This window comes from Camelus bactrianus, chromosome 21, assembly GCF_048773025.1.
Source record: "Camelus bactrianus isolate YW-2024 breed Bactrian camel chromosome 21, ASM4877302v1, whole genome shotgun sequence".
NCBI lineage: Eukaryota > Metazoa > Chordata > Mammalia > Artiodactyla > Camelidae > Camelus > Camelus bactrianus.
This window is the reverse complement of record NC_133559.1, coordinates 11,177,124-11,187,694: the sequence shown is the minus strand read 5'-3', so window position 1 is coordinate 11,187,694 and position 10,571 is coordinate 11,177,124. Positions and strand designations below refer to the sequence as shown.

The following is a 10,571-nucleotide window of genomic DNA, read 5'->3' as shown; positions in this document are numbered from 1 at the left end:
CTTGAACCAAACAAGGTACCAGACAATAAGAATTTCAGTATGCCCACGCACATATATGCACGTTAAAACATATTTGCATAAGTACAGCAGAATTAGCCGTGCATAGATTAGGCTATTTTTATGACTGCATCAGTTCCAAGCAATGTAGACCGCAACAGCTATATCACACATTATCATAAAAAAGATGCCACTCTGTTAAGCACTGGTAAGTCTCCTAAATTTGCATGTCTGGTGTGTTGCAATCACTTGGCACAGTCCCTAGTCCCTCCCCAAATAAGATGCATTTGTGGGAGCACAGGCGGTTCTCTTTACATTCACATGAGTGCAGCCCGCCCCTCCTTGACGTCCCTGCCCACACCTCCTCCCATGCACTCTCCCGGTGCCCAAGGACGTCCCACCTTGCATCCCTTCCCTTACTTACTTGAGTGGATACATTCGCAGGGCCACATCCATGCCTGGAGTGTAGGACAGAAAAACAGCCAGAAATGTCTCCTCCAGGAGCCCAAATATTAGGATCTTGTTTCTGGGAAGCAATGTTTAAAGGTGTGTTGGAAATCGGGAGGGAGAGGTGGGCGTGCAGCGTGGGCGGGCGAGTGTGCTGGGCGGGCGGGCGCTCACTTCATGCCCTGCTGGAAGACTGAGTTGCGGCAGGTCTTGCAGATGATGAGGTCAGCCCACTGCACGATCACGATGCTCACAAAGAAGGCCGTCTGGCACGTGAACTCCACCACCTTCCGCTGCTCATAGGTCTCGGGGAGGACAGGCAGAGGGGAGCCGTCAGTGTCAGAAGGGATTCAGATATGCCTCCAAGGCTTCTTCCTTCTCCTGCCTTCCATCTCCCGGACCCCATGGCTGAGTTACGTCTCATCTTTAGATTTCTCCCGCCCTTCACACATCTCTATCTTACCATGTTTCCTGTTGGATTATGAGTTGTTTATATGTTTTCCGTACCTGACTGAGACCTTGTCTTACTTATCTCTGTGCCCCATTCCCCATGGTTAGTTCAGTGACTGGCAGGTAGTAGGGCTCAATAAATATTTACTAACTTATTAAGGAGGGTGGTATAAAAGAATATGGACTTCAAGAGGGAAGCGGGGTCAGAGTAAACTGATAAGGAAGATGGGGCCAGAGGGAAATCCACGTGTAGAGGAGAAAGGGATGCCCAAAGGGTGGTACCAGAGGAGAGGCATCCTCTCATCCATTCATTCATTCTTTCATTCACATTTTACACAAAAGGAACTTAGAGTCTAGTGGGGAAGATAAATATGCTCATTATGTCAGCACAGTAAGTAGCTGTCAAAAAGCTGATTGACAGTAGGTAGGTTGTAAGAGAGAGATCACTGGGGGCTATGGGAACACAAGAGCAGTGTGCCTAAGTCAGACTGGAGGAAAAGCCCATGTTTAAAAAAATAGAACAGCATGTTTATAAATAACTGATGGAATAAAGAATTTGAAAACATGTAGAACTGACCAATAATGAGATACTACAGAAAGAACCTCATGGCATGTGGTCAAAGTTGTATTTGGAGGGAAATATAGAGCCCTAAGTGATTAGAAAAACAAAGGCTGGAAATTGATGAGCCAAGCGCTGGACTTAGAATGAGACAAATCAGCACATTTCTGTGCATCAGATCATACCACCACTATCCTCCCCTGCAGCCAGCTACCAATGCCAAGTCTCTCCCATCACCGCTTGAAAATTTTAGCTCCTGACTCACTGTCACTCTAAATGCTCCTGTTCTCATTTTTGGAGATTTAAATATCCATGTTGATTATCCTTTCCATGCCTTGGTTTCACAGTATCTTGATCTCCTTCTCCTCCAGTGGGGTGGGGGGAGGTGTCCTCCTCTCCCAACCCGGGCTGCTTGCTCCCATGGTTAAACTCCAGACATTGTCTTTTCCAGTAGTCACAATTTGTCTGAATTTTAATTTCAAGCACGTCTTTTCTCTCTGATCACCATCTTTATCTTTCTGTCTCACCTGCTCTAGTACCCCAATTGCAACACCTCTTGGAATCCATTTAGACTTATAATCCATTGACCCAATATGTTATGTATTTGGCTATTATCTTTCTTGCCTCCCACCCTGTGCCCCTAACTAGAATGTAAGCTCCATGAGAGCAGTAACTTGGCCATTTTTGTTCACTACCATATCCCCAAGGCCAAAACAGTACCTGGTGCACAGAAGATGCTTGACAAATATTTGAGCTGAATGAATGAATGAATGAATGGTGATCAATGGAATTACTGCTGGAGGAATTTAGAAGATGAGGAGCTATCTAGCAGTTTTGTAGGGTACTTCCTGGATAGGCAACTCTATACTCATTTATCTGAAGATTACAGCAGTGGAAGAGACACAGACCCTGCCTTCATAGTGTTTATTTCTCAGGGCAATTGTTCTCAACCCGTTTTGCAATACCTCAAGATGTCATTGATGCAATTTGATGTTAATTCAAATTAACTTTAATTATATTTAATTTATTATAAATAAACATGTTAAGCTTCAACTTGGTAGGAAGGAGATAGTATCAAGATATAAAATTAACATGAGGCCTGACTTGAGGATTGAGGAAATTTTGACAAGGTACACAACGATGAGGACTCTGGGCATCTTTGGCCCCTGGAGCAGTGTTGGTAGCTGGGAACACTGACATCTGTTGGCCTTATGAGGTTCAGATAGTGGAAGCCTACTGTGTATGAGGGGCAACTTTCCAACAACCCTCATTTTGACATACTTCTGAGAAACTTACAATTAGCTTGGTTTGGAGGCACCATGGTGAAGTGGGAAAGTGCCGGGAAGTCCAGAATTCTAGTCCAGCTCTTGTAAGGATTCACTGTGGGACTTTCAGCAAGTCACTAAATCTTTCCAGACTCAGATTCTTCATTTGTACAATGATAATAATGGACTATGTGTCCTCTATAGACTATGTGAACTCTACAGTCCAATGATTCTAGCAAAAATCATCACGTCTCCTACTGCCTTAGAAATCGGGACTGGAGTGTTCATAGATACAAACAAGCATACTTACTAAAATTCTTAATACATATTGTTGGTTGGAGGGCTTCAGTTTGGTTCTCGTTCATCTTGAGTGTTAGGAATGACTAATACAGAGAGGCATCCTCTAACTTTAAAAAGTTTAGAACAACGAGAAGAAATACACAAAGAAAATAGGTTTTCAGATTTAAAATCATATTCTTTGAACTCCCATGGAAAAGGAGCATAGTAGGAAAGAGAGGACCCAGCACTCATTTCTGGGGCAATGATGATTAGAATCTGGAAAAACAGAAATCAGCCCCAAGAAGTTGATTGACAAAGAAGGCTTCCAGGTCCAAGAAAGCCAAAAAGACCCAGGAAAATAAGGACAAACAATAGACAGTAGGTATTAACAGAAATGAAGTCATTGTAAACAAAGAGAATGTCTGTTGATGTGACTGGAGGTTGAGGACAAACATTAGAATGTTCTTGTAGGACTGGATATGAGGTATCAACTCCGTCTGCCTGGCTCCTCCATTCTCCTACTCTTCAAAAATTTGCTAAAGCCACTTTTCCTTGTTACTTCTTCATTCTTACTGGTAACTACTGCACTACCTCTTCTACTCACCCACTGCTGTCCATAGCTGTCCTCCAGGTCATTAAGGTGTCGATTTTCCCAGTTGACGCGGATGCCCAGCAGATCAATAGGCTTAAAACCATTCTCAGCCAGGATCACAAAGTAGGTGAAGAATCCTGCCAGAGCCTGGATCATCCCTGTGAGTCACAGGGATAGAGTCATAGGTCAGGGGAACCTGGCTCAGAGAAGGATCTCAAAAGGTAGACCATGGAAGGGATGGTGCCTGGGACTTGCTTCTAGCAGGTTTGATGTGTGTCTGAGCTGTAATGCTGAAGATTCATGCCACGAATGGTCTGCTCTCGCCATCTCTGTAGGACTTGCCTCCCAACTCAGACATTTGTGTTTCTAAGCTATAAGCCAGAGTCATCTTTGAATCATATAACTTTAAAACTGGAAAGGACCTTAGAGGAGATTTATTCCCTCTCTCCATTGAGTGAGTGCTGGACTCCTCCCTCTCCATTTCCTCTGAAACTAGGACACTTATCAAGTCCTCTCCTCCCATCAAGTCTCTCCCATTGGCCCCTTGCCTCTACCTTGGTCAGAACCTCCATCCTCCATGCCTGGACCATGGCCATTGCTGATGTTAATGTTTGCCTACTAACTGCTACAGAGCTGTGCACTGTTAGGTCCTCATGGACACTGATTCTCACAACAATTCTGAACAATCATTTACATTTCATAAGTGGAAAAACTAAAGCACAAGAAAGATTCAGTCATTTTCCAGAGTCATATAGGTAGTAAGTCATGAAATTGGGATTCAAACATAGGTATGGCTCTTAAATCTCTGCTTCTTCTGTGTGTCTCCATCTCTATATATTGGGATGGTCTCCTCTGCCCCTGTCTCTTTTCTGTACCCCCACTGTACCTGGCAGCTCAAGAACAAAGACCTCTAATGGCTCGCAAATGTCTTTAGAGGCTGGCTCCAGTGTAAATTGCTACCTGTGCCTACAGCCTCATTTTCCACTACTACTTTATCAGGAATAAGTGCTCTACCAAACTGGTTTATTCACTCTTCAACACCCAGGTCTCCTCTGGTCCCCCACACATGACCATCCATTTACTAGTCTAAGCCCTATCTTCCAACACCAAGTTTAAGTTCTGTTTCCTCCATAAGGCCCTCTCTGACTGTCCTCATGATTGCTTTGGACTCCTGTAGTGTGTACTATCTATACTCATTATTTGGCACTTGTGAAAACACCATCGTTTTATGTACGTTTGCTCCAGTTTGACTGGACTCTAAAGGGCAGATCAGAGATCAATGGCTCATTATGTCCCAGGGCTTAGCACAGTCTGTTGTTAAGAAAATATCTCCCTGACTTCCAAACTGAGATTGGTCCAGCGGCCAGGCAGGTGCAGCCACTCCCCACTCCCTTCACCCTTCATTCCTCTGGCCGCACCAATCTGTCCATAGGCCATGCCAATGAGACGGCTGTTCACCAGCTTGTCAGTCTTTGGGCTCCGTGGAGCCCTCTTCATGATGTCGGTTTCAGCTGACTCATAAGCCAAGGAGATAGCAGGGACCTGGAGGGGGGAGGGAGGAGGTGACAGGGGACACAAAGTTCAGAAGGAAACCCAGAGGTAACTTGAGCTCTGTCCCTCTCCCTGGACACAGGTGTTTCCTACTCCTCAGTCTGTTTCACGAGAGTTCCACAAGTCAGGTCCCAGCTTGGTCCTTACCATGTCAGTGCCCAGGTCAATGCAGAGGATGGTAATAGTGCCCAGAGGCAGGGGGATGCCGAGGATGATGAAGAGCAGGAAGGGCGTGATCTCGGGGATGTTGCTGGTCAGGGTGTAGGCGATGGATTTCTTCAGGTTGTCAAAGATCAGGCGGCCTGGGGAGGATGGTCAACCTTCTGTGAGAAGCACAGAGAATTCACACCTCCCACAAACCAGCTCCTGGACCGAGAGACCACTACAAAGCAATATCACAGTCCGTGAAAGGACCTGAAGGTCCCAGACCTCAGCTGCCCCAGTTTTGTTTCTAAATTGTGTGACTACTAATTAGAGCCATGATTTATTAGCATGCCATGTCTGTGCACTCTTTGTTCTTGGGTTCAATATGGCTACTATCATCTGACCTCTGAAATTTAAGCAGGGTGTGGCCAGGTTAATACTTAAAGATGTCTGACAAGGCCAATACAAAAACCATTAGAAGATGAAGGCTGACTTGCAGCAACATGGGCAGACCTAGAGATTATCATACGAAGTGAAGTAAGTCATAGAGAGAAAGGCAAATATCATGTGATATCACTTAATATGTGGAATCTAAAATTTGATACAAATGAACTTATTTACAAAACAGAAGCAGACTCACAGACACAGAAAACAAACTTATGATTACCAAAGGGGAAATGGAGTAGGGAGGGATAAATTAGGAGTTTGGGATTAGCAGCTATGCACTACTATATATAAAATAAACAACAAGGTCCTACTGCAGAGCACAGGGGACTATATTCAATGTTTTGTAATAACTATAATGGAAAAGAATATAAAAAAGAAAAAAAAAATATATATATGACTGAATCACTTTGCTGTACACCGGAAACTAATATAATATTGTAAATCAATTATACTTCAATAAAAAAAAAAGATTAAGGCTGAAGTGGAAGTAGCCTGGGCTTGGGTTCCAATTCCATTTTCTTCCATAACTAGCTCGTGATCTTGGGCACCCCTCACCTCTCTGAGCTTCATTCCTCCTGCCTTGGAAGATGCCTTGAGTCCTCCCTTGACAACCCTTTTAAAACCTCATCCCTCCCTGCACTCCCTGCTTTACTTATTTTTTTCCCATTGCACTTGTCTTCTTTTATTACACTGTTCAGTTTACTTTACTGTCTGTCTGTCTCCACTAGAAATTAAGTTACACGAGGGCAAGGATGTGTGGTTTTATTCCCCATTGCTGTATCCTCAACATCTAGAATAGTACCTGATACATAGTTGATGCTCAAAAAGTTTACTGAATTGAGTGGATGTAAAATACCGAGCAAAGTGTCAGGATCATACTAGGATCTCAATAAAATGTTAACTATTGCTATTATGTGGACTGTCATAGGTTTTAATATCACTCCAGGCAGAAATCAGGGAGCCTGGGAGGCAGACTTCTGGGGTTCTCCTCTTCACCAATGGGTACAGTTTCTGGGAATGGGGGCGCTTGATTTGGCTCATGCATTCAGTTCATAGATCAAACTCCAACTGATCTTGATACGTCAGCATCATTCAGACAATAGGCTGCTAGACAGTCCTCCAGAGACTGTGGAGTACGGAGCAGTCTCATGGGTTTGGCTACATCCTGGGGCTTACTGTAGACCCACTTGAACCCTGTGTGAGAAGTAAAACAATACCACGCCACACCAGCACCTTGCTCTTCCTAGAAAGTCTGGGCTCCTCATACTGATGCTCTGAGTACCAACTGAATCTAATTTGCAAAATTTTGACCTACAGTGATTTTTCCCAGTCTGTCTAGGAGGTTGGATGATGGGCAAAGGGAGTGAGAGCGAGAAAAATGTTACCAACTCTCACCTGAGCCCAGGAGCCAAGTCCCAACCCTGGGCACCTTGCTTCCTCACCCTCCTCCACGCCCGTGACGATGGAGGCAAAGTTGTCATCCAGCAGGATCATGTCGGCTGCCTGCTTAGAGACGTCAGAGCCAGCGATGCCCATGGCAATGCCGATGTCCGCCTTCTTCAGCGCAGGGGAGTCGTTCACCCCGTCACCCGTCACCGCCACGATGGCTCCCTGGGTGAAGCACAGAGGGAGTGAAACAGTTACTGTGTCAGATTCGGGACCAGTCCCAAAGATCGGTTTGATTCCATCAGCCCTTGTTTATTGATGTAATCATGTAGTCCTTGCCCTTCCGGCTCTGCCTCCTCCTGAGATATCAAAACACTCAACAAACAGATGCCTATCTCCCAGGTTCACAATGGGATGCTTTCGGGAGTCTCCTCCAGCCCAGCCCACACGTTCCTGTGCTTGGTTTGGGGCTGGGCTATGCCACGTGGTTCCCGCCAGATTCCCCAAGGCAACTTTGCCTCCCTTACCAGCCTCTGACATCCCTCCACAATGATGAGCTTCTGCTGGGGTGAAGTCCGAGCAAACACGATCTCCGTGTGGTTTTGGAGGATCTCATCAAGCTGTTCTGAGTTCATATTCTTTAGTTCTGAGCCATGCACCACAATGGCTTTGACGTCCCTGATGGAGAAGAATCTCAAAAGCCTGGTTCAGAGTGTTGATAATTCACCAGGGGGGCTGGTGCCCTCTAACCCATCTTTGCTCTCACCTCCTGGTTTCTCCTTTCAACCCCATCTCCTCACTTGTCCCCAGCCACACACTGTCCCCAGATAGACACATTGCACCCCCTCCCCCTTCTCCTGTACTTCTTTCTTTGTCCCATTTCCTCTGAAAATCCACTGACATTTTGCTCGGTCATTTTCCTGTTATATTTTACTTTGCAGTAAAGTAAACTCTGCACATCCTACCTACCGAAAGAATCTCCGAAAACTTTAGCGGATGGGGCAGGCTGAGGATGAAGGGGGAAAATGACAGATCTGAGTTCTTTTGGAATCTCACCCGGCATTGACCTGGCTGACAGGGATCTTGAGCCGGGCAGCAATGTCCTCTGCCGTCTCAGTGCCTTCAGAGATGATGCCCACACCCTTGGCAATGGCCTTGGCTGTAATGGGATGATCCCCTGTTACCATAATCACCTGTGTTGGGAGGGGAGGGAAAAGGAGTGGAATCATCTTCAGGGAGATCCTGGGTCCTTCACCTTTCTGAGAACTGACAGATTACTGCTTTCATTCTACAGGGGTTTAAGCAGCTCATCCCCAAAAACTTGTGCTGTCAATCAAAAGTCTTGCTACTGTGGTTTTAACCCTTGGGAGTGGGTCAGGACCATCATACCATAAAACATAGGACAATTTGGGTTCTATTTTCCCAGGAATAAATCAGGGATGGGGGTGTATTACTATATTCAGATTTTCATTTAATTGCTTCAGAAGCTATTCTGCCTCTTTAAGCTCAAAGACAGAAACACCTACCCATAGAACAGTGGTAACGAAGGGACGCCGGGAATAATCCATCTGCTTAGCAAAACTTCATCTGGACCCAAGTGCGTTCCAATCCTGGTCCTACCTCCCTTCTTCCCACTGCCTCCTCATGCCCCTGGGTTCCAGCCCTTTTCTGGATTCCTGGGGCCAGCCCTGGTCCTGTCCCATTCCTCACCAAAGATCAGGTGCCCGTGCTCCAGCTTTTCTAGCCTTCTGTTCCTTCAGCGCTCCTCACATCTCTGTGTGTGATGGATTGCCTGTCTCTCTCCCGTCTTGGACTGGGAAGTCTGTGAGTGGAGGCATGCCTGTGATTCCTTGTTAAGTTTCCTGCCCTAGCATAATTCCTAGCCATTATAATCCATCAACAAACAATTATAGAATGAAGGAATGATTGCTTCCTGGGAACCACTGCCCATGGTTCCCAAGTGCCCCCCAAGCACATAATTTCTCAAGCTCTGGTGGGAGGAAGAAGGGAACTGTCTGTGACTGAACCTAGAGCAGAGGTCCGGGAAAGGTCAGTCTGTGTACTTTCAGAGCATGGAAATAGGCCTGGAAGGAGTTTTCCCAGGAGCCTTCCTCATTCCACACTGGCACCCCAGGCTTACTGGAAGAAGGCAGAGACGTGCTAACTAAGCTGTGGCTACCAGACACTCAGGAAAGTTCCAATGTGAGCAGTTACCCACAGCACTCATTTCAAGTACCCTGGCTCAGTTGTGGGGCATTGGATCCTCACCAAGCCTGGCCTGTGGGGCACAGGGTAACTGGTGAGGATCTGGGAGGGAACTGCACGGAAGATTAGAAGATTCCAGATGTGGTTCAGACTGAGCCCTCAGTGCTGCCTTTCAGGCTTACAGTGCCCTGAAAGTTTCCCAGTGGCCCACCAGTAATGACCTGTAGGGCAGGTGTGGTACCTAGCCCAGCTTGCCCATTCAAATGGACTGTTCTACAGTAGTTTCTAGAAGTACCACCTCCATGCCAGGCTGGAGGAATTAAAAACAAAGTCAAACACCCCAAGAGTGAGTTCCTAGGACACAATTTCACAGCCTGAGATGCACACATACAAAAGAAGTACAGTTGTCCAGTGAATGGCTCCAGAGATGTCCTTCAGGTCAAGAACATCTGGTAGTTTCTGTAACTTGTTAAGTACTAAAGGAATTTCATTTCCAACTTCTTGGTGCTGACTAGACCTCTGGTGTTCCCACACCGTCTTGCAAGCTGCCCTCCTGTTCCCTTGGACCGTCTTCCCCAGATCAGACCCATCTGAGAGAACCGTTCCAGTGCTGGTTCCAGGGCTACCGTGGGCCCTCACTGCTTGGCTGCAGTTCTTAGAGGCAGCCAGGGCCATAGCAAGGGCCAACTGTCTTCCAACTCCTAAGAGCCTCCGGTGGTGGCAGATATAATGGGGTAATTTTATTTCAGTTTTTTTTTAAATTGCATTTATTCCAAAGGCCTGAACACATGGCTCTGTCTGAGAAATACCAGTCCCATAATCAACCGTAAAAACTTTGCAGCCGTGCAGCTGTTAACCTGACCTCTTTCAGTAACTTTGTAACACCCATTAGCTCTGCATCAGCACCATTTTGGAGTTGACCTTGGAAGGGTCTGCCCTGTGGGGCAACCCCCTGCATAGCCATTACATTTTGTCCTCCTTGAGGGATGGCATCACATGTCCGTCTTATACCTCCCTAGAGGGAACATGGGATGATTCAAATTTCTCACCAAGTCTGCTGAATTTCTGTCAGCTTTGAGTCCAGAAGAGGTAAGAAATTTAAAAATTTAAACCTGTGCCCAGAACCAGGACTGGCCCAGAAAGCACTGAGGCCTCCTGCTTCTGGGGCAGCTGCAGGCCAGCCCACGTCCTCTTCTGATTGTCACCTGTCACAGCTCACCCTGCCTCAGGCTGTGACTGAGTCTTGCTC

At 46.2% G+C, this 10,571-nt stretch overlaps 1 protein-coding gene across 1 annotated transcript in view; it reads right to left on the bottom strand.

Annotated features, from left to right (window-relative positions):
- Positions 1-10,571, bottom strand: part of LOC105069516 (sodium/potassium-transporting ATPase subunit alpha-4) — a 32,286-nt gene that overhangs the window by 2,192 nt on the left and 19,523 nt on the right. Inside the window, exons 13-20 of the mRNA XM_010955635.3 lie at positions 8,174-8,310; positions 7,645-7,795; positions 7,174-7,342; positions 5,288-5,442; positions 5,008-5,131; positions 3,602-3,747; positions 619-749; positions 422-523 (exon numbers count right to left, since the gene is read on the bottom strand). Coding sequence (XP_010953937.3) covers positions 422-523; positions 619-749; positions 3,602-3,747; positions 5,008-5,131; positions 5,288-5,442; positions 7,174-7,342; positions 7,645-7,795; positions 8,174-8,310 — 1,115 coding nt within the window. The remainder of the gene's footprint in view (positions 1-421; positions 524-618; positions 750-3,601; positions 3,748-5,007; positions 5,132-5,287; positions 5,443-7,173; positions 7,343-7,644; positions 7,796-8,173; positions 8,311-10,571) is intronic.